General features: G+C 37.5%; 2 protein-coding genes across 2 annotated transcripts; one reads left to right on the top strand and one right to left on the bottom strand.

Moving 5' to 3' along the window:
• The first annotated feature begins 1052 nt into the window (after window positions 1–1052).
• Window positions 1053–15276, top strand: LOC133881788 (uncharacterized). Its single transcript, XM_062320822.1, has 10 exons — window positions 1053–1324; window positions 1873–2089; window positions 2610–2735; window positions 2810–2962; window positions 6962–7091; window positions 7276–7317; window positions 12326–12667; window positions 12855–12897; window positions 14757–14834; window positions 14934–15276. The coding sequence occupies exons 1-10, from the start codon at window positions 1242–1244 to the stop codon at window positions 14995–14997; spliced, it is 1278 nt and encodes a 425-aa protein (XP_062176806.1). The 5' UTR covers window positions 1053–1241; the 3' UTR covers window positions 14998–15276.
• A 1866-nt stretch (window positions 15277–17142) lies between these two features.
• Window positions 17143–21053, bottom strand: LOC133882692 (probable leucine-rich repeat receptor-like protein kinase At1g35710). The gene is made up of 2 exons (XM_062321902.1): window positions 18541–21053; window positions 17143–17745 (listed from the first exon to the last, which is right to left on the bottom strand). The coding sequence occupies exons 1-2, from the start codon at window positions 20990–20992 to the stop codon at window positions 17261–17263; spliced, it is 2937 nt and encodes a 978-aa protein (XP_062177886.1). The 5' UTR covers window positions 20993–21053; the 3' UTR covers window positions 17143–17260.
• Window positions 21054–24493: the final 3440 nt, after the last annotated feature.

Here is a 24493-nt window from a genome sequence, read left to right as displayed (position 1 = left end):
ATAACCTTAAAAAGGTTTCAATAAGACAAATATATCTTTATAAATTCGAAAAAAATAATCATTAAAAAGTATAAAAAAACAAATTTTTTTTTGGAAATATTGAAAAAAATCAATTTTTTTTAAATATTCATTTTTTTTAAAAAAATAAAAAATGAGAAAAATGAAAATCCAAGAGGGTGCCCAAAACTGAAATTATATATATAAAAAAAAATTAAAAACCTTGGTTTTCATTTGTGTTTTATTTATTTATTTATTTTTTATAATTTTAAGAATTTTTATATTTTTCTGAAAGAGTATTTTTTGTCATTGAGTAGATATTGACATTGTTTAGTAGTTTAGGGACGGACATTGACACAATTAATAATTTGAGGGGCACATTAACAATTAAGTAATAATTTATGGGGTATGTGTACTTTTCTCTTTAAAATAATAGAATAAGTAAGAGTCTACTTCAAATATGACAAAAAAGATGAAGAAAAAAGAAAAAAAAAGCCACAAGGTGCAAGAAAGAAGCTATATCATTTTCAAATATATAAATTATTAAAATCCAAAGAAAGTACCTTATTTTGACAAAAATAAATTGGGGTAGAGGAATTCTTCCGACAAGTCTCTAGAGTTACACGTGTTCCTCGAATATATGAGAAATATATATATATTACTAATCATGTTAAAAAAGTATGTAAAAAATACATGTTATTAAAAAATATATGCTTCTCATATGTTAGGGGTCATGTCACTTTTAAATATTGATTTTTAAAAAATTTCTTTCATAATTAAATACATGGAAGAACCTCTCTAAATTACGAATATAATTTAGACCTTGAAAAAAGAACTCGGTCTTTATCAAAATATATAAATATATATTTTTTGAAATTAATCACAATAATAGGAAAATAATTAACGGAATATTTTGAATAATATTGACTATATTTATTAATAATTTTATTTTAAAAAATTCAACATAAAATTATTAATAAACCACCTAAAATACAAAACATTCTTAAGAATATCAAAATCAATTTTTATCTTTTTTTCATAAACAAAAATGTACAGACAAAACACTCACAAGTCGCAACCCCAAATCTGGAGAGGCCAAGTCGGCGCTGTTTCGATTCCGTCTGTCTCATACGCAGCCTCCCTTTGCGCACACGCGCGCACTCTCTCTCTCTCTAGAAAGGTATAATATTTTCCGATATGCATTAGATCAAAGCAATCTCAGTCGGTGCTTTCGAGTTTCGACAATGGAAGGGAATTCATCGCGCCCCAACCTGAAGCGCCCTTTCTTCGAAGTCGAAGACGGCGACGACTCCAACAAACCCCCCACGTAAAGCGCTCTCCTTTCTCCCCCGAAACCCTAATCTCTCTTTTCGTTGCATTTTTTTTTTTCTTCAATTACTTCTGTTTCTGTTTGTTTCTAGCAACTCACTTTCTAGAATACCAAGTTTTGTAATTTTCAATTTTTTGTTGTATTATTGTTCCTATTGTTCTTGTTGTTTGTATTATTGTTTTAGTGCTCCGTTTCTTATTGTTAATGGAACGCAGCTGAAGGAGGAAAAGTTTGATTGTTTGTTAGACAAAGCGATAAGGTCCTGGTGTATTTGATGGAAAATTACGGTGTGTGATTTTCTTTCTCTGAAAATAAGAAGAAAGGAAATGAAATCGTTTCATTTTCTGCTTAAACAAACAGGGTTACAGTGTGTCTTAACCTACCTCACAAAAAAAAAAAGATTATAATGTGCGCTTCTGTGTGTTAATTTGCTTCATTTGATATCTTAGTGCTTTTAGTTGAGTTATGGAGATGATTTTCTTTACTTTCCATTAGATGTAATGAGTGTTTGGTTTTTCTGAGCTGTGTTATGATTGATTTTACAGGCAAAAGAGGGTTAGGTTTCCGAAGGGTAAGAAGGTTAAGGCAGGAGATGAAGTGGTGGACAGAGGTGAAGCTGAGGATGCTCCGAGCGATTTGATGAATCCCCGCCATGCTGCCAAAGAGCGTGCAAAGCGTCGGAGTCAGTTCACTGCTGAACTCTTTACTGAAGAAAGTAGAGGCATAATTAATGATGTTGTGGCAGCTGAAGTCGATTACAAGGTTCATTTTTTCATTTTTATTTCAACTCTAACACTGTCATTGTAGCTATGCTCATCATGTCGGTATGCTGTTTTGGTTATTAAGATGAGTCTTGACTAAACCAGCATTTTCACATGACTTTAGTACTGTACATTTCTTCCACATCCACGTTTCTATTTCAATCCATACTTCTATCATTTTGAACCTCCTTTCGAGTTTCTATGATTGGAATGGTATATTGTGTTCTTACTTGGAGATTGATGTCTAAGCCTTCCTATCATTGGGAAATGGCATTTATTACATTTCTTCCCCTCATGAAGCTTCAATAGTGTATCATTTCCAAATGTAAGGAATCTTATGACCTTTTTCAAATGTAGGAGGAAGTTGGACCCATGTATGTTTTTATTCTCAGAGCACAATTATAATTTGGAATGATAATTTCTTGGATTGGCAGCCTTATTTAGAGTCAAGATGATTGCCAGATTCATCTGTTATTGGATCAATGGAAAGGGTAGCCAATGATGGGGATATCTTTTGGCAGGATAATGAGAACTTTGTTGAGGATGGGATTCAGATAGAGCCTTTCAATTTAAACAAAGAGAGGGAAGAAGGCTATTTTGATGCAGATGGAAATTTTGTTGAATATGTCAACGATAATGAGATCAAGGTAAAGCATCTTACTTATGTGCATTCTAATTGCACAATTAAACAGGTATATTGAGTTCATAGGGACTCTTGTAGGATGCATGGCTTGATAGTGTTGACGTTGAACCAAAATATGCGGGAAAAGGCTATACTGCAATAAACAATGAAGATGATGTCCATGACCTTTCTTCTGAAGACATTGGAAAGATAAAGAGGCGTATTACTGATCAACTTGAGCCAAGAGAAACGGTAAGCTGTATTTTGTGGGTGGGTGTGAGTTTATTTATTTATTAATAGTTGAAACTACTTGCAACCTCAACAATTTACTATTTAATCTCTTTCTGATAGCTTATTTTATTATAATATCAATACGATACAGAATTGCCTAAAATATTATCAATTCTTTATTTGCCCTGTAAAGTAATTTTGTTCTATGTACGCTCTTTTTTACTATTTAATCTCTTTCTGATAGCTTATTTTATTATAATATCAATACGATACAGAATTGCCTAAAATATTACCGATTCTTTATTTTCCCAATAAAGTAATTTTGTTCTATGTACGCTTTTTTTGGCAATTGTAAAATTGGTGGAGTCTTTGGACTGTGGTTTTTTGTTTGTTTTGAAAAGTGTGTTTGGGTCTAAAGCTCCTTGCTCTACCACCAAATATATCACATTAAACAAAGAGGAACCATCCACATTATTTCTATTATCGTGCAGAAAAATAAAATGATTTGGTTTTTGTTTTTCCACTGAGAAGTGGAGCTATGGAGTGATTAAATTAACAGGTAAAATAGAGCTAAGAAAAATAAAGTAGGAAAAACGCTAAGGCTTAAAGGATCCACCTAGTATTCTATTAAGTATTCTCGAGGCATTTTTAACTCAACTAGGTAGAGAATCAACTCTCATAATTGGAAGATTGAACAATCAAGCACTAATTAAAAATAAAATTGATTTAGCATGGGGTTGATTGAAGATTTGATTTCAATGACATGTTAAGAGAGATTAAACGTTCACTATAAATTCGAATCATAACAAATCAAATAAAAAGTAAGCATTTGATATAAATAAAAATGATAATGAATCAAAAACTAGTCAGCTTGAAATCTTTCTCAAATTAAAATTATCCCTAACATTCAATCGTTAATCTATGAAGAACATCCAAAATAGTCTCAATAGCACATAATGAAAATGCTAGGCTTTACCCATAGCCCTAACTAAAAGATTAGCTACTCATAACCACGGAAGTAAATTCCATCATCAAAGTGCTAATCATTAAACACCACAAAAGAAAAGGAAATCAAAAGCTAAGAAGAAAATTGGCCTAGCCGAATGGACAAGAAAAAAGAAAAGAAAAAAATCAATTCTCCCCACTCTCGTGTCAGTCCAGTCCACTGTGCCACGGACAGAGAGACGAGAAGTCCAAAAAAAATAAAATCCCGCCCTTCCCCCCTTTGCTCTTGTGCTGTGCGAGAGGGAGAGAGAGTAGAAGATAAAAAAAGTCTTTTCTTCTAACATTCAGCACCAGCTCTTTTAAAAGAGTTGGTCTTCTTCCTTTTTCTTTACTTTCCAGCAGTCCGTTCCAGCCCTCTCCTTTTTCCCTTTTTTCTTCCAGCTGGCGCCCTCCTTTGTTTGCTGCAGGTTTTCAGCTTGGACAGTTGACAGCCTTTTTCATAGTCATGGTTATTTTTCTTTTCTTTCACCTACACAGTAGCTTACATTTTTGAAAGAATGAAAGCTCTTGTTTTGCTTCCCATTTTGTCATTTGTTTGGCTCTTTTCATGTTTTGTCTTCTTTTCCTGTACACTATTCAGCATACATCACTCTTGTTCTTCTTTGTTTTGGCCTTCAATTTCTGGAATGCAGCTGGACACTCTGGCACGCTTCACACTTGCACAAATTTGTCAAGTCAAGTTGACCTGCTTTCTTTTTCTTTTCTAAAAAATTTCTACCAATCCTACAAAAGATAATTCTTTGCATTAATACTTCATTTGAGCTCAAGATTAATAATTAAACAATACTCCATAATTAACTATAAAATGAAAGAATTGGTACAAAATAGTTATGATAATGCTTACTATTAATAAGAAAAATTCACACATTTAAGCTATTATTAGATAGTCAATATATTCTCCAATATGTCACTATAACATGCCTCTTTCTCAAATTATCCAGCGTTAAGATCTTCCCTGAAGTTGCCGTCCAAACAAAAAAAATGCAACCCTTGAAGGAGCCTTATTCTTCCAAGGAAAGGGGGAGCTAGTGGGGGGACTAAGCGCATGATAGAAGGATTTGACCTCGAACATCCACATTTTGGAGGGGATCCAACAAATTTTATCCTACCGCCTCCTCTCAGCATGAGATAGTACAAAAGATTAAGGAACAAAGAAATCAACTCCACCTCCCAATCATGCACAAATCAGATAAAAGTAATGTTCTGTTGTGAATTACTGTTATGAATCTGCAATAGATCTACGATGGAGGCCTTCTTCCAATGGGTAATACTAAACAGTTCCGGGAAAACTGACTTCAAGGATTGATCTCCACACCACACATCCTGCCAAAATTTGATCTTAGACCCATCACCCGCCTTAAATCTAACAAATTGAGTAAATTCGCCCCACTCCATCCTAATGAATTTCCACACCCTGACTCTGAAAGACCCAGAGACCGTATTAGAATTGTACCCTCCTACATACTACCATATTTAACTTTCAGAACCAATCTCTACAAAGCCTCGCTCTCCTTGGCAAAACGCCATAACCTCTTCCCCAAAGTGCCATGTTAAAGAAAAGCAAGTTTCTAACACCCAAAACACCTAAGAAAATTGGTGTATAAATCTTAGACCAACTAACAAGATGGAAGTTAAAATCCTCACCAAGTCGTCCCCACAAAAAATCCTGCTAAAGTTTCTCAATACGATTGGCCACATCAACTAAATGGTGAAGAGGGACAAAAATAGGTAGGTAGATTAGAAAGAGTGCTTTGAATCAATGTAATCCTACCACCTTTTGACAAATAAAGCCGTTTACAACCAGCCAATCGACGTTCCATCTTTTCAATAATACCATCCCATATTGATCTTGGCTTGAAAGAATACCCCAAAGGAAGACCCAGAATGGGTATAGAGGACACCTAACAACCAAGGATGCGGGCCAAGCCTCCAACATCTTCCATGGCACTAACATTAACTAACTTTGATTTGGCCAAATTAATTTTCAATCTTCAAATAGCTTCAAAGCATAAGAAAAGGCCGTACAAATGGCGAAGATGATTCGTGTTCGCCTCATAAATGATCAATGTGTCATTTGCGAAAAGGAGATGAGACAAGAGAAGCTTGTTGTTGTTCTTAGACTCCATCGAGAAATCGGATAAAAGCCCCCAACTATGGTTGTAACACCTCGGCTGTATATTGAGAAAATGAGTAGCCCATATAGAGAGTTGGTGGTTTATAACCTTGGAGGATCTCACAAACTCCTTCAGACCCTCTACTTGAGACACAACCTCCATTGTAGCCAATAGCCACGACACAATGACTTTCACCTAGACTCACATGTCAGCCCTAATCTAATTAACTTCTCTATATATAGTTTAAAAGGTTAAAACCCCGTTCTTTCTGCACATTAGAGCACTCTCCTCTTTAATTAGAGGATTATTTAATCATAAAAGAAAATTTCAAAAACCTTTTGATAATTGGTATTTCAATAATGAGTTGATGGAAGAGGAGTGGGTGTTTCAATTGCAAGGAGTGTGAAAATGGATTTGAAGAGTATTATCTGTTTCTAGACAGACCAGCTAGAAGTAATATGAACTGTTGGCATACATATTAACCAGTGAGATTGTTGTCTGATGTGTTTATCTAACAAACTTTCTAATTTCCATCTGCAATGTTGAATTGGCTTGAAATTATATTGATCTATCAAACGGCAGAGACATTAAGGAACTCGCTCGCAGTCATATCATATGTTGTGTCTGGGCAGATTTCAATTACCATTCAGGATTATATTTTTTGGCTTGATTTTTTGGACTCATACTATTGCAGAATAATGTGAGTTGTAGCATTATTTCATCGTGTGATCATCATATATGAATTAAGAAATGTTTTTATTTGTGTGGGTAACAAAGTTAACTTTGCATCTCCTGACAGGTTTTACAAGCTTTGAGAAGGTTAAAGGGAACTTCAAACAACAGGATTAAGAAATGTTTTTATTTGTGTGGGTAACAAAGTTAACTTTGCATCTCCTGACAGGTTTTACAAGCTTTGAGAAGGTTAAAGGGAACTTCAAACAACAGGAAGGAGAAGATGTCAGCTGAAACAAAGCTGGTATTTGACCAGCTTACTGAAGATGCAATGAAGCTGATGGAGAATGGTGAACTTGGTAGAGTTTGTTACTTCAATGGGCTTACTTTTTCATGTTTTTGAGCATTTTATATGTTATCTAACATGTTTGTCTCAGTACCCTGGTCTCCTTGGTACCTAGAAAATACGATTTAACTTTCTGCAAGGAATCCGATTCTGGTGGTTATATTGCATTGCTTATTGGTAGAATTTCTGCTCTGCAGATGTGTACCATGAAAAGCGTGAGGTCTTTCAGCGCGAGGCAGGTCAGTGGTTAACCAAGTACTCTATCATCCTCTCTCTTGCTTGCTAGCAATACTCGCACTCTTTCTGTTAGTAGAGTGCCCATGTGTGTTTGTGTTGGTGTGTATATCAGTATGTTCCTCATCTGCTTTTGTGTTGTCAAGATAATTCCCACAGATGCGAGTGTGTGTGCACATGTTTGTTTTCATATGTAGAATATTTAGCTACCTGATGCATTCAAGAATGCTTTCCACATCAGTATGTGTTTGTGCAAGCGCGCATGTGTGTGCGTGTGCGCACATATTTGTTTTCATATCAATGTTATGCATTCAAGAAGATTTTTTATATCAATGTTCGTTTCACTAACAGAGTCCCCAATGGATCCTACATATTATAGGAGAATTCTTTTGATGAGTCAATCTATGTACTCAAGTGATTTGTTTTTTTCTCCTTGGTTGGGTTGTTGTTTTGAATAAATCAAATTCTATTTGTAACTGAAGGAAGGGTTGCAACATGAAGACTTCCCAGTAGGTTAATATCTCCAGGGGTATTACAATTTTTACAAATGTGGGTGTTTAGTTTTGTCGTTGGAAATGTTTTGGTCTTGGGCCTTGTTGACTTCAATCTTGTTTGATTTAGTTTTGAGTCTTGATTAGTTATTAGATAGCTGTTTTCTTTTCTGAATACTGAGTCTCTTTTTTCTCCATGTTTTTTGTTGGTATTAATCCATATAAGCAAGTCATGGACATAGATTCAGAGCTTGGATTGATGGAATTCTCAACTTTTTATGCTTTTTCCAAATGGTGGGACTCGGGTACAAATAAATCTAGGTGGATGGGAGACTCCTTTAAAATCCTTCTGGGCAACTATTAGCATGTCTTGTCTTCTTGAGATGCTTATAAAAAAAAAGAAGATACTTCTACTTTTTTTCCCCTTCTGATTTTCAGCCTAAACTGCCAAATTACTTACACCCAACTCCCATCCATACTTTTTTTTTTGATAAGTAAGATAATTTCATTAAAAAAAAGCGTAAGGCGCTCCTAAGTACACGGGAAGTATACAAAGAAGCAAACTCAGCTAACCCACATAAAAACCCACAAGAAACCCACAAGAAAACCCCTAACAAGCATATTAGAAACCTCCACAAAATAAGAGAAACCCCCAAAAGAAACCTGCGAATACAAAAGAGCCCCTAATAGCACCGAAACCAACCCCAATACCCCAACAGGACCCCCAAAACCCAAAGGAAAAAACGCCAGAACCCGAGAAAAACCCAAGAGAAACACTCCTCAAAATAAACCAAGCAAAAACCGAACCCGATGGATGACCCACAGACCCACCCAAGCAACAAAGGCACACAACTCTACAACATAACGTCCTTTCCTATCCTACGCCTAGCGGAAGATTTATCGTCGTCATAGTTGATAGAGCTATGTAGATTTAGAAGCTCCCTCTTTCCTTTAGACTTTTGGCGCGATATCATCTTGTCACGCTGAAATTCTTCTTCCATGGCATCCCGAATGGCCAACGCCTCGTCCCCAAAAGCATCCTCTAGCGCCCAATCCAAAGGCGACACATCCCAAAGATCAACGTCCTCCTCCCAAACCACAATCTCCCCGTTATGATCAAAACCGATCGGCCAATTCCGAGATTGGGAGAAGCTATTACCCTCAACGGATGAAGAAGTGGAGCAACCTCTAGGAGGGGAGGAAGGCCTGACCATCCCTACATCGATAACCTTCCGAGGCGAATCCATAGTGGCTGGCTTATTTGGGCGGGGGTTAAGAAACCCTTTTTTGAGAATGCCCGTCTTCACTGGAAGCTCTGCAACTTTCTTCGTTGGAGTCTCTACAGCCGAAACCTTATTAACAGCTAAGTCGGCAACCATCTTCGATGCTTTCAAGGAGTCTGAAAGAAGCACCTCGTTCCACTTCAACGAAACCCCTTCCCTGAGAACCCTCGCCTTCTTGATATAACTATGAAATGGCTTCGAGACTACGGGGAACGAAGAGCTCAATTTCTCCCCCAACTCAGTCGCTCCAATGGAAGGAGGGGACGTGAGTTGAGAGACCGCCATAGAAGCACCGACCGGATTGCAACGCAGAGGAGGGGACACCAGAGCCGACAGAGAATCAACCTGGACCACCGGAGGAAGAGACACCTGAACCGGCGAGGTGGGAAACCCGAAAGGCTTAGAGGCAGTAGCCCGGCTAGGTACTGCCTTCAAACAGCTAGACCCTTCCCCTGAAAATGAAAATCGAGCCGGAACAACCCCTGGAACAGCCGGCGACGGCGCCGGCGCCGGCGCCGGAAGAACAGGAAGCATCCCTGGTGCTACAAAACCTTCCCCCGGCGAAGGAACCTCCAAACCCCAAAAGAACGAACCAGAGAGAGCCCAAAAGACGACGTCCGAATCGGAGAAGCCTCTGGAACCGCCGGCGACGAAGGTTCCGGTCGAAGAAGAGCAAGAGACGGCGCCGGAAAAGGAGACGCCCCTAGAGCTGCTATACCCTCCTCTGACGAAGGAGCCACCAAACCTCCAGGAGGAGGCCGACTGAGAGACAACCCAGAAACAGACTTTGGCTTCAACTCCGGCGAGATTCTAGACGATCGAGAATTAGGTTTCGGCAAGAGTCGGGCCAAGCGAAAACCAGAACGTTTTCGACCTAGGCCAAACCCGACAAACCGACCCAAAAAATTCTTAATAGCCCGACCCAAGACCGCTTTCAACCCGTTGACCAGCTTGCTCCACGTGCGCAACATAGAAAATTCGAAATTCGAAATTGAACTTGGAGAAGGCCTTTTACCCAGCGAATCAAGCGACCGGTCTCTAACCAACGGGTCAGCCGGACGAGACTCCACAGCGAAGCAACCCACCGCCGAGCTCAGTACTTGCTCAGCATGACTCGTCGTCGGGGGGGACACAAGAGCTATCGGCTCCTCCGACGATACCCTCAACCCAGAACGATGATCCCCCACGGCGGGCAGTTTTTTCACAGCGGTGGACGGAATCGAGCACAACACCTCCGCAAAAGATGGTCCCGTCCACTTTGAAGCCAAACCCAAACTCGGCCCTAAAGCCTTCGCATCCTTCTTGGTCGACGAAGACGAGGGACCTAGCCCTGTACCCACCGTAGTAGAGAGGAAATCTACAGCCTTACTCAACTCTCCGGAGAATTTCTGCCATCCCCTCCCTCCACGACCCTCAGGGATGAAGATTAACCCTTTCCAACCGCCCAGCCCAAATGTTGTCGCCTCTAAGAAGCGCCCAGCCTTGTTCCCACCCGTCCGAGCAATCAGAACTTTTGAGCCTTCTCGGAATGACTTGATAACATCTTGTTCTTCCGGTATACCCAACAGCATCTCCAATGTCGCCGCTAACCATTCTGAGCACTGAACACTCAGGACAACCTCGCCCAAAAACCTTTTTCTCTTCTCCACCACCCTCAGCACCGACGCCCCATCCAAAACCACGAAAGCAAAAGCGTTTGCCTCCACAGTAAATCTCTTCTCCATCTCGCTACATCTCCAGAGGAGATGCAGTTCGCAGATCTGCAGCCCAGAGAGAGGCTGGCTCAAGCGTTCCTCGTCGGTGGAAATCACTGAGAAGCCTAGGGAAGATTTTGACTTTGGCTAGAATCAATCCCATCCATACTTAAAATTCATATTTCGAAAAACCCCTATTCTGTGCACCATAATATTCCAAAACTCAGAAAAGAAGCTGCTGTTATTGTATACTAGATACTGTTCATACATATAACGGCATCGGCAATTCTCTGTTCTTCTTTGACGGTTTTTATTTTTTATTTTTTTAATATTATTATTTTTATTATTAAATTGTACTATAGAACCAAGCTAAACCATCCCAGCCCCTATTGATCCTCATAATCATATTGCAAAATATCCATACAAGCCCACTATGAAATAAGATGAAAGTAGTTAAAACAGCCCCTACTAAATAGTTCATATGTGCTCTTCATGCCTGAGCAGCACCTGTGATTCTCAGTTTTTCTTGTTTTAGTTCGATCTTACTCTCCTTGATCTAAAACTAGTCTTCTTAATCAAAAGCCCAAATGTCTAAAAGCTAATCTTAAACTCTAAATTTGAGGGTTTTCCTACAGTACCACCTATTTGTATGGTTTTTTTTTTTTTTTTTGGTAAAAAAAAATCTGAACATGGAAAAACACACCCACTTATCTAATAACACCAAATGCCTTTAGATTAGCTCTTACAGGTAATATTCATAGCCCTGGAGCAGTGGCCCCGATTTTTAGTTCTCTTGTACTAGTTTGATTCTGAGCTCTTCTAAAATTTTAAACTAGCCTTCTTAATACAAAAAAAATCCCAATTCCAAGTCCTTTAGCCCAGCTATATTGATTGTTGGAAGCTCCTAAACTTCAAATTTAAGGCTCTTACGACAATACCTACTTGTTTGATTATCTTTTTTTAGAAGTGGATATGTAATGCATTATTTTTATTATTTATTTATATACATACATGGAATTAAAATTGAAACTCTGCATACATACTGTCAATCAAACCCGATTTTTTGTTTTCTTGTACTAGTTTGATTCTGAGCTCTTCTTAAATTTTAAACTAGCCTTCTTAATACAAAAAAAATCCCAATTCTAAGTCCTTCAGCCCGCCTATATTGATTGTTGGAAGCTCCTAAACTTCAAATTTAATGCCCTTACGACAATACCTACTTGTTTGATTATCTTTTTTTAGACGTGGATATGTAATGCGTTATTTTTATTTATTTAGTTATTTATGTACATGGAATCGAACTGGAAACTCTGCATTCATAGTGTCAATTAAAGCATAATAGATAAATGCACTATTCTTTTTTTTTTTTTTTTTTTTTTTTTTTTTTTTTTTTCTTTTCTCTTTTGATTTACATATGTTTCTTTTCAGAGAAGGGTCCCTTTCTCTTCTTTAATCCCACTTTCATGTTAGTTTTGGCAAAAGGGTGTGTACTCATAGATAGCACTTATTAACTATTATTTTTTTGTTGTTCTTCTTCTTTTTCAGAAGGTTATGAGAGATTAGCTAAGGCAAGAAGCGAGGGCACATCAATAAGTGCAGGTCAGGGAAATTCTAATTATTCCAACATAGGGAAGGGCTTGGTCTCTGACGTAACAGATCCTAGAGTAGCCTCTACTGCTCTCCCTGATCCTGTTGTGGATACTTCAAATCAAAATGCATCTACTGCTGAAGCATCAAGCAACGATGCTGATGCTTTTGATATGTTTGCGGACGATGATGAGCGTGCTACTGCTAAACCATCTTTGGATGGAAGTAATGTGGTTTCTGGACCTAATTCTGATGCAGTCAGCCAACCATCAGCAGATGCCCTAAACACTGATTCAGACAGTAAGCTACTATTTGATTGTTTGTGAGATTTTCAGAAGATTGGCACATTACCTATTAAAAAGAAAAGTTTGTTATATATTATATACTGCTAAACCATCTTGGGGCTAGATTATTGGCATATGAAATAGCAATTACTTTGTGGCTTGACATGGTTTTTCTTTTGCCCTTCTCATTGCTTGGTCTGCAGGTAGTGATTTGCACAACGATTATGTGTATGATGACTCAACTGGGTACTCTCTCTCTCTCTCTCTCTCTCCCAAACACATACACAAATACACACAAACATGGGAACTGGTTTGTCTAAGATACAACTTGATATGTCATGAGAATTAAATTCCATGGATTTTTTCACTTTTTGGCTTTCATTTTATTTTTGTTTTCTTTTTTGGGTGGTTGGATTTATGTAATGATACAATGGAATATCAAATCTTCTTTAGTTATGACGAAAGACATGTTCTCTTTGGAAAGGGCTGGTGGGTTTCATTTAGGGTTTCAAATATGAAGATGCCCTTTTGTGGAGTGAAACTATCACCATCTGCTGGGTTGCAAATTTTTGAGCCTAGCCTAACTTTTTTGCCTTTGAGCTTGGCTTTGTCTTTTTAGTGTTGAGCTTGAGCTCTGTTGAGTTCTGATTGCGCTTGAATAACCATGCTTTAGCTTTGATCGGGGAACTTTCCGAGCTTGAGTTCAATTCAATTTGTCATTTGACTGGCGGAGCCCAACTTGAGGTCAAGTTCAAGCACACTTTTTGATTTATCTGATTCCCATAACTATAAGGAGACATAGAAGAAAGAAAAGGAACCAATCAATCTTGTGTTAAATTCTAGGTGAAAAGATATATACCAAAAGCTTTACATACTTTCATTGCAAATCAACATAGATGGTTATAGTGGAGGGAGCCAGAAGAATGAGGGAAAATGAGGTCTTTGGAAAGATAATTTTCTGGAAGAATGTCATATGATGGGTGAAGGTGACTAATGTGGATTATGGATAGCAATTAGAAACATAATCTTACAAATTATTTTGGCTTGAGTCTATGAGCTGAGCCCCTTTAAGTTGTAGCTTGGGTTCAATATCGGGCTTGTTTATTATGCCAGCCTTAATAAATTTCTCTTTTTGAAACATATAATGGAGCAAGCCTCTTATACCAGCCCAAGCAGCTTGCTAGGACATCACTAGTTTGTAGCCCTACTATCTGCTCCCGTCATCGTGCATGAAGAGAAAAACTTGTGCCTTAGGTTTATTATATTTTTTCCTTACCTGGTTTTAAAAGAATGGAATTTCAAATGCAAACCGTTAAGTTAACAATGCCATATAAGGGGTGAAGTAAAAAACAAAATAACTGGTTGATTGACCTTTTCTTTTTCACTTATGAAGAAACCATAACCATATGATGCTTCTTCACTTTTCCTTAATAGTAATGGGTCCATATGATTTGTGACTCACTTGCTCTTATGGTTTTGCTGATATATTTTTAGAAATGGTTTCTGTGGGTTTGTCCTCTTAACAGCATCAAGTCTGGGAATTGTAAATTTTTGTTTTCTTTTGTTTTGTTTTTTTCCTCTCTTTGTGACAGCACTAACAATTGCAAACAATCCAAAAAAAAATGTTGTGAATTGTTAGCTCTGTCAACTTGTTACGGTTATAGATTTAGGGATACTCTTGCATTTGTACATTTACTTTTCATTAGTAGAAGATGGCCAATAGAATTTGTGCTTATTTGGATCATGGTTTGTCAATATATTCTTAGCGGTTGTGGGTTTGGTCCGTTGAAAGTGGTGAAGATAAGACATTATGATTCTCGTGAGTCGTTAATAATAATGTCTAAAATAACAATGAGAAGAGCAGCTGTTGCTGTTCTCTGTATAGGCATATGGTCTTTGTATATATCAATTAGTAGGGCGTTCTATACTGAATAAGTGGTACTTGCTTCCATGTCATTATGATTAGTGCATGCATATGCATTCGCGAGTCTCCTTGTTTTCCTAACTGGATTCAGCAATAATTTTATTTCCTATTTTTGTGCCTTTTTGTTACCTGAATTGATTTGGCTTTCTGTAATTAAATCTTGGCTATTTTGATCCTTCAGGTACTACTATAGCAGCAGTTTGGGGTATTATTATGACCCATCTACAGGACTTTTTTGCTCTGCGGCATCTGGGCAATGGTAATGTACATAATGTACATTCATACTTGTATACCTTTTTTTCCTAAATGGTTGCTAGTGATTGCCCTCAACTTAAAAACGTCCTTATTTTATATATAGGTATTCATATAATGAGGAGACTGGCACATATGATGTTCACCAGGTTGTATCCAATGGGAACTGAAGGAGAGAGTTTTACTGCTTCGCTTGAGGGCTTTGTACAGTTCATGGAGTATAGAGGTTGTAATCTGTGACATAGGATAATCAGATAGATTTTACATGGGATCACCTGTTTTCTTCAAATGGAAATCTAACCTTATTTCTGGATTTTCTTCTTGTAATGTGCCATCATATTACTGTTGTGTTTTAGATACATGGAGGCATTGAAAGGTTTTCATTTCACATCTAAAGATTATCTATCTTGATTGATCCAATACCATCTCTGAGGAAAATGTTCTTGTCTTGTTTGTATGCTGTTGTTGAGTTTATTTCTACAGTTGCATGAAATTTTAGATATGGCTTTTTGGCCTTTTAGCTAAAGATCAAGTGTCAATTGAGTTTCTAGCTCCAGATGGATAGTCAAAATTAGGGAGAACTTCACTTAAAAAAGGGACCGAATTTTCAACCTTTTTGACATGAGGTACCTGAGCTTCAAACTGTTTCAAATTAGGGTATCTATTTTTTAAAAAGTCTCAATAACAGATCATTCGTTAGAATTTATTGTTAAATCTTTCTAAAATTTTCAAAATACTTCTCATTTTTTTTAGGAGAAAAAAGAAAAAAAAATGCTAGGATTTAGGTGTTGGTTAGAATTTAAAGGAATTTGCAAAAATATTAATGCTTGAATCTTTGAAAATTTTTATAATTTTTTTTATTAAAAATAAACACAAGATTGTTTTGAAAATTTTGACAGGATTTAATGAAAAATCTTAATGGAGGACTTATTATTGAGAATTTTTGAAAAATAGATATTATAGTTTGAGACGTTTTGAAGTCAAGATATTTTATATCAAAAAGGGTGAAAGTTTGCTACCTTTAATTGAAGTTATCCATAAAAAATAAATAAAGAAAGAAATAAAAATAAAAGATAAAATAGAAAGGAAGCCAAGATGTTGTGCTTTGCCCAATCACACCATGATACATGCAAGATATTCCTTTTTATTATTATTATTATTATTTTTTAATACATGAGCGGTTAGGAGTTAACGAAAAATCAAAACAAAACACTTACATTGCAATTTTTGATGATTTGAAAGTGTCACTGCAAAATCCGTGATAGTATGAGCACCCTAATTGGCTAATTAGCTCCTAAAGAAATATTGGTCCCAGAATGAAAATATTCCAAAAGTTTGGGGTGCCATCTGTAGTCATAGGTCAAAACAAACAATATGTTACAATCTTGATGCCGTGCTTATAATTGGTGTAGACTCAGTCGGGGGCTAGAGTCACCCAATAATGATATCAACACTCAAGTGACCTAAAAAAATTCTAAGTTCAACTCGACAAGAATATCACACTTCTGAAAATCATGGCCGATAAATTGGAATATAAACAAGCAAAAAACCAACAAAACAGAATTAAGAAGAACAAAAAAAAGTGTTCTCAGTCATGGTCAAAAAGGTTGATATCAGGCTCCGAAGTAGGAAAAAGTTGAAAATAATATGCATGCCTTTTTCTTGTTGAAATTTTGCGGCCCACATAATCGCAGCACATGATGGGGTTTGTTTTGACGAGGACTGACAGTTTCCTTCGTTCACTAGAGTCTAATATTGTGGTCATCATTGTCATTTAGTCACGGCATTATGATCACTGGAATTCGTATTGCGGTCGGTTGATCTTTTCAAATCACCTGTTTGAATTTTAGAGAATTTGGATATGTGATTGAGAGAGGCTATTTATAGGATCCATCTGATTGAATAAGTGGTTTGACAGTTCAATTTTTATTTGGGCCGGTAGATTCTATAGGAAGTCTTTCACAATCACTTGTCCGAATTCTCTTAAATTCGAATAGATAATTTGAGAGGATGTTGATCCCTTGTTTTGTGAATAGTATGTAAAATTTAAATTTGATGCATTTAATGGTGTATACAAAGTCAGTATTAAATTTGATCCCTGTTTGTGCCTTGTGCCCATAAGGACTAGAATAAGATTCTGTCCATTTAACAGTATTGATTGTTGGATTTTCCATATGCATAATAACTAAGAGTAACCCTCGCAAATCAAGATGGCTCTTTCAACAATGTGACAGCAAATTTGAAATCTGGTCCATGAAGCATGAAGGAATCTCATGAGAATTTTATCCCTACATATCTAGCCATGTCAGCGGAGTATGCTGGAAGAAATACAAAATAACATTTCTCTATCTAGCCATGACCGATCACTAAGATTTCTTTACTTATCAACATATATCACTCGGTAATAATGGAAGCTATCAAAACCAAAAATTGTCAATTGTCACCATTTTCTTCTTTTTCTGTCCATTGCTGGCATCTTAATTCCCCATTAGCAGTTCTCTTGGCCACTTGCTGCTGTCGAACCTCAAGATTCAGCAGCTGTCTTAATGTGACGATGTCAAATGGCTCAGAGAGGAATTGCCTACGAGTACTTGATAACTGTTGAGAGACATGCTGCATCGTTGGCCGAAATTCTGGTTTGGCATTGATGCATGAGAAAGCCAGTTTAGCAACTGTGACAAGTACATCAGCCAAATGGGGATCAGGAGTTTCTAAGCGCTTGTCCAGGATATCCTTCAACAGCATACCATGGCCGTTCAGCGGCAAAGAAGACAATGATGATGATGACGAAGACGATGAAGAAGTTGAAAGAGAGCATAGCAGTTCACCAGGATGATGTCCCACAATTATTTCTAGTGTCACTACCCCAAAGCTATACACGTCACATTTCTCAGTTGCCTTCATCGTGTAAGCAAGCTCTACAGGATTCGAATATATAAATGAACAAATAGATATATGAACTTCGTAATGTTTCATGTTCAAAAAATGAATTTTATGAAAAGGGAATAAGACGATCAATTATCATCACAATAAAACAGAGGATAAGTAGACAGTTATACTCTAGAAGTCCCAAGCTAGACATTGTTTATCGAATAAGAATAATGCTACATACTGCACCCTATTTAGGGTTGGTAATTTTTAGCACGACCCACCAATCCGACACAAAATTAAAGAGTTAGGGTTGAGAAGTCTTATTCTTTTAATTAAATGTGTTTGATTAGGGTTGACCTATATAGTTTTATACCTATGTTTCGATACGATCGGAACCCGACATATAGACTCGCAGACCCGACACAAACCCACTGCAAAATTATAGGGTTAGGGTTGAGGGATTTGACCCGTTTAATTAAATGGATTGGGTTATGGTTGACCCTTATAGTCTTATACCCATGCTTCGAAACGACCTGAGCTTGACACACAGCACGAACTGCCACCCCTACCCCTATCCCATCCTCATCTGATTGGGTTGATGTGACAGTGCCCACTAACCCATGGATCAACCAAGTGGGATGGAAGTTTAGTATATAGCATTACTCATCGGATAATTGATGAGGCATATATGAGTGAAAGAGTAATGCTACTGTTAATGTACACTAGATTTTTACACTAGCTTCACATTGGCTCTAGTCACTTAAAACACACTACATAAGTTGTGTAAAAATTGAATGTGAAAAATAGCATTACTTGTAAGTGAAAAGAAAGAATCAAATTACCAGGAGCAATGTACCCATATGTTCCAGCAAGCCCTGTCCAGTTAGATGAATCAAGCTTCACAAGTCTAGCAGTGCCAAAGTCAGACACATGAGCTTCATGGTTTGCATCCAACAATATATTGTTGCTCGATATGTCTCGATGAATTATTGGCGGCGAGCAATTATGATGCATGTAGTCGAGAGCATTAGCAACCCCCTTAACGATATTGATTCTTTTCATCCAATCCAACTCCTTTGATTGTCCCACACTGCTTAGGATTTTAGCTATGCTTCCTCGCTCCAAGTATTCATATATCAGAAACGACCGTTGAGCTTGCGAACAGAAACCATGAAGCTTAACAATGTTCCTATGACGTATCTTTGTCAGCGCCCGAATCTCACTCTCGTAACTCTTACGATCTTCCATTTGTGAACACTGCAGCTTCTTCACGGCTACAACCTGACCCGATGACAGCTCTGCTTTGTAAACAGTTCCAGTTGCTCCTTCTCCAATGCAGTACTTGGCGTCGAAACTTTCAGTCGCTTCCTTAATGTCTTCAAATACCAAGTTCCCATCGTACCTCCAGATTGCAAATAAGTTTCCATGACGTGAAGAGTCATCTCTCAGCTCGTTGCTTTCCTTTTTTCTGCCTTTTTTCAGTACAAAAAGCATACCAACAATGACAGTCAAAAAGAACACAGCTACAGGTATGGGGACTATAATGATAAGAACAGCTACTTTGCTCTGTTTCGCATCTTTTAAGGGAGGATGACAACTCGTCAAACCAGTATGGTTCCCACACAAGCCTCTATTGTTTCTGAATGCTTCGTTCTGTGCTTCTTCAAAGGCTTTGTTGTCTGGAATTGGACCCTCCAAGCGATTGTAGGAGAAATCAACCAGCCTCAAGCTCTGCATTTCATTGAAGGAGGAAGGGATGGAACCATTAAGCTGATTGTGGGAGAGATCCAATATTTCCAGTTTGACAAGCTGCCCAAGTTGCCATGGAATCTCCTCAGTAAGGGAGTTTCTGCTAAGATCTAAAAGGACTTGCAGGGAAAACAAATTGCCAATTTCAATGGGAATGCCTTGAAAAAAGTTGTTCCTGCTCAAATTTAAGAACAACATTTTTGAGCAGTCACCTAGCTGTCTTGGTATTGGACCACTTAGGTTGTTTGCTGCTAGATCTAGATAGGCCAAATCGGGTAAATATCCGATTTCTGGAGGAATAGTGCCAGAGAGATTGTTATTGCTCAAAGTCAGATTGAACAATGATTTCAGATTCCCCAACTCATAAGGAATTCTTCCCACAAGATTATTTGAAGAAAGGTCAAGCACATGCAAACGAGAAGTTTCTCCAAGCTCTGGAGGCATCTCTCCAGTAATTTGATTATTGGAGATTTTTAAGCTTGTTAAAAGTTGACACTTTCCCCAGTTTGGCGAAATCTCACCATGAAAATTATTGTAGCTCAAATCAATGTAGTCAAGATTTGGATATACACCAAAGTCTTCTGATATATTCCCAACCAGGTTGTTCCTATCAAGCCGGAGTCTAGTCAGGCTTGTACAGTTTTTCAAGCCTTTCGGAACAAGACCAGTAAAACGATTGTTACTTGCACAAAAATCTTCAAGTATGCCACCATGACATATATTTTCTGGTAAAAAGCCAGAAATGCTGTTGTTTGACAAGAAGAATAAGGTCAAGTTGGTGAGATTATTGATCTCACTAGGCAAGGGACCGGACAGCTGGTTTCCATAGAGTGACAAAACCTTTAGGCCGACCAAATCACCCAAAGAAGCAGGAATTGAACCAGTCAGGTTGTTTAAATTCAAGCGAAGCTCAGTAAGAGATTTCAGCATGCCAAGTTCTGGTGGGATGGAGCCGGATAGATGATTGTTGGCGAGGTATAGAAATGAAAGATTGGTCAAGTTTCCAATATTTGGAGGAATGGAGCCTGAAAGAAGGTTGTTTGAGAAGCTTAAAACCTTGAGGTTCATCAAGCTTCCTACTTCTGGAGGAATATTCCCAGTGAATTGATTGAAACCCAGATTGAGAACAGTGAGCTGGGAAAGGTTGCTAATTATACGGGAAGGGATTTCTCCAAAAAGCGAGTTGTCGTGGAGATCAAGAGTAGAGAGGTTAGGCAAGCGTGTGAAGTTGAGGTAATCAAGCGTACCTCTCAAACCGATGCTTGTGAGGTTTATGCGGATGACACTTCCCTCATGGTTGCAACGGATCCCTGTCCAACTGCATGGGCTTGAAGCACTTGAGCTTGTATTACCAACAGAAAGTGTCCATGCAGATAGATATGATTGAGTTTGGTTTTGAAGGGTTGCTTTCCAGTTGAGCAGTGCTTCCACTTCTGTTCTTTTCTGTGCTGTTGAAGAGGCTGAAGCTGAAGCAGGAGCAACATGGGAACAAGAAAAGAAGATGATGAGAGAAAGAGGTAAGAAGGCCTGGGGCAGCATGGTCATGGTTTACTACAAGATGGGGTTGATGAACTAATTAATCTTCATATAGAGAAAACAATTAAGAGCTCCTAATTAGCTAGGAACCTTCCTTGTAGAATGCAGGACTTTTATGCATAATGGATGAAGGTCTTGGATGCAGTGACACCTTCATCACGTCTAAGATTTGAATCCCTTTAAGTACAAACAATTTTTTAAGAATTAGTAAACGAAGTGGTTTTGTCTCGGAGGTTTCGGTCAAATAAAAAAGAAATGCAGGACTTTTTCTGCATAATGGATGCTGGAGAGTGACGTTTTTGACGTGCTTGTAGCAGTTAAGTCCCTTTCAAGGTCGTTGAAGATTTGGAGAGAGCTCGATTGGTCAATAAGCCCATCATCTCATTTGTCAATTTCTTCTTGTGCATCTAGCTAGTTATTTAGTCAAATAGACCTTTCAAAGATATCCGCTAAATATTCTTATTGACTGACTATAGCATTAAGATAGGCTGAGGGTTTTCAAGGCCATGTGATCTCCTCTATTCAATGCACGAAAAGAAAAAGGCCATGTGATCTAAGCGTTTTGGCAGTTACTAATAAGCAGGTTAAGATAATTCAGAGGAAAAAGAAAAAGAAAAAGAAATAATAAAAAAGAATTTTGCATAAATTTTGACCAATCCCTTCATTATTTCTGCCGAAGAAATTCATAAAGGAATAACAAATAAAAAAAAAATTTAACAAAATAAATGAAAATGGAGACGAGATTTTACGTGGTTCAGTCTATGAATTACGTCTACAGGATAAAGTCCTAAGGCTACGTACATTTTACTCTTATTGATTTGATGATATGATTGTGAAAAAAGGCTTTATTTATAGAGCTTACAGAAGATTTGAATTTATTCAAATATAATCAAGGGATAATTGCACCATTGGTCCTTGCAGTTTGCCTAAATTACAAATCGCTCCCTCTAGTATCAAAATTAATTCAGAGATCATTATGGTTGACTTAATATACAAATCGCTTCCCAGTGTCAAATTCCGTTAAAATTTTTGACAAATTCTGTTAAGTGCCACGTCAGAGCCAATAGGATGACGACACATGTTGATCATAATAAAAATATATAATTCTATTAAAAATATAAATAAATGAAACTTTAAAATTATTATTTTTTTTTAAAAAAAAAACAAATTGAAAAATAGAAAAGGGGTGGTTGCCGGTTGGGCAGCCACCCTTTTTTTTTTTCTTTTCAATTTTTTTTTATTATTATTTTTTGACATGTCCACACAAGAGGGGGGATTGATTTTTTATTTTTATTTTTAAAAAATATATATTGACAGCATCAAATAAACTCAAACATCCGTTGTCTTGAAACACCTGGTAGATGAAGTCGAAAGGAGCGACCCTGATATTAGACCTCAAACACGGTACGCTCAATAATGATGTTTCGTTTATTGATGCGCTCCATTGTAGCAGCAACTTCATCTCTAGACCTCTTACGAGAGTGACCTTAAGAGTTTAATTAGGTTTGACATTTTCCTGAAAAACAAGTTCCAAAAAAAAAAAAAAACCAGAATATCCAAGCAATATGAAGAAAAACATAAGTTAGTCACATGAAGAGATAATAAATCACTCAGAGCCAAAAAGAATGCCAATTTAAGAAAACAAATTCATTGAGGCATTTTGTCGAACACTTAGCGTGCACAAGCAATTTTGAGAAAAATATAACCATGTGATAATCTATAGAGCCCAAAACTTAAACATGCATAAATATAAAGCATATCCCAACCACATCACACAATAACCAAGATGAATTAATCCAAGCATAATCAAAATAGAGATTTTGAAACAAATCTAACACTTCGAAACTTTTTACTCTAGAAAGATAAAATCTCAAATCCAAACACTAAACAATAATCAAAATGGAGTGAAATACATACTTTGGATGTGTTGGAGTTGAAGAAAAAGCAAGAGAAATGCACTTAGAACTGAAGAGCAAAAATCCGAAGAGAAAACACAACATATGCAAAGTGAAGGATCGGCTAAGAGAAGAGAAAAACATGATTTTAATGTTTCTGGAACGCGTGTCTGGCTGCAGAGAGAGGGTGTCCGGATGGAATTGCCAAAATATAAAATTTATTGCCTCGCGTGTCCAGACGGAAATCAAGACCGTCCGGACGCTTCACACAAAAACTCAGAATTTTGGAAAATAACATACTGAAATTTTTTCAAAGTTAATTCCAAAATACGCATGTATTTAAAATTGAGAAAATAATCAAATAGCAATTCAAAAATATGCCAAAATACAATTGAGAGATTAAGTAATTTATGAACAAAAAAAATTCTCTGCAAAATATGAAACTTAAAAAATTTACTCAACTCATGTGAAAATAAAATATGACTTCTAATTAACCGTGTGTGTGTGAACAGTGTGCAACAAAATATTAAATGCGGAATTTAAAGGAGACAAATATTTTGTTGACGAAGTGGAAACTCAGTTAAGAGAAAAATCACTCCGGGGCAGCTGAACCCAAGATTTTTACTATTTAGAAGACAAAGCTAGTTACAAAGCAGTAGCACTCGCATACCACTGATGCAATGGTCGTACCTGGAACTCTAACGTGTACCTATACACGAACGTCTCCCAACCAGGTCTCCTACCTAAAATGGTCTTCAATTGAATCCTTTACCTTAGGGCTCCTCCCTAAGATAGACTTCACAACTGATTAAATTACACACTGGCAACAGCTAGAGAGCTAGCAGATTTTCAAATCTCCCTAAACACCCTCTCTAAGCTATAGAAAATTCAATACCGAATTTTGTATCTAATACATGCCTAGAGGCCTCTATTTATAGGCTACAGAAGACCTAAATCGACTTTGATTCGGTTTTCTCTAGGCGGCGTCCAGACGCAAGCTGAGGCCGTCCAGACGGTGAACTGTGTAACCGACTTTCCATAAAGCGCTGATTTTTTTTTTCTTGAATAAGGCCGCGTCCGGACGGTGTTGCCCTAGCGTCCGGACAGTTACACTTTAGCAGTACGCAATTTTCATAATAAGGACTGGCGTCCGGACGGTGTTGCCCTGACGTCTGGACAATTGCAATTCTTCTCCACGTCTTGCCTTAACAAGGATGGCGTTCAGAAGGTGCAAACCTGTCTTCTGGACGTATACAACTGTCTTCTCATATCTGTGTCTGTGAAGAAAAACCTAATTATCCTCGAACTCTGATTAGCGTCCAGACGGTATAACCACGTCTTCCAGACGGATGCATTGGAGAGCTGGAATCTTCTCGAACTCTGAAGAGCTTTCGGACGTATTGCCATGATGTTTGGACGTATGCAAACTTGAACTGTTCGAAGCTTCTTGACACTAATGGGCGTCTGGATGGTATTGCCACGTCGTTTGGATGGATGTTGCTGACTGAAGAGCGTCCGAACTTTTTACTTTGCCGTTTGGACGGAAACAAAGGATCCGACTTTTCTGAGTTGAAATCTGCATAGAATCTTCATTTAATTTCTGAAATAGCATTCT

The sequence above is a fragment of the Alnus glutinosa genome, chromosome 11 (assembly GCF_958979055.1).
Source record: "Alnus glutinosa chromosome 11, dhAlnGlut1.1, whole genome shotgun sequence".
In the NCBI taxonomy this organism is placed as follows: Eukaryota; Viridiplantae; Streptophyta; class Magnoliopsida; order Fagales; family Betulaceae; genus Alnus; species Alnus glutinosa.
The sequence above is the reverse complement of the archived record's forward strand: the minus strand, read 5'-3'. Positions and strand labels throughout refer to the sequence as shown.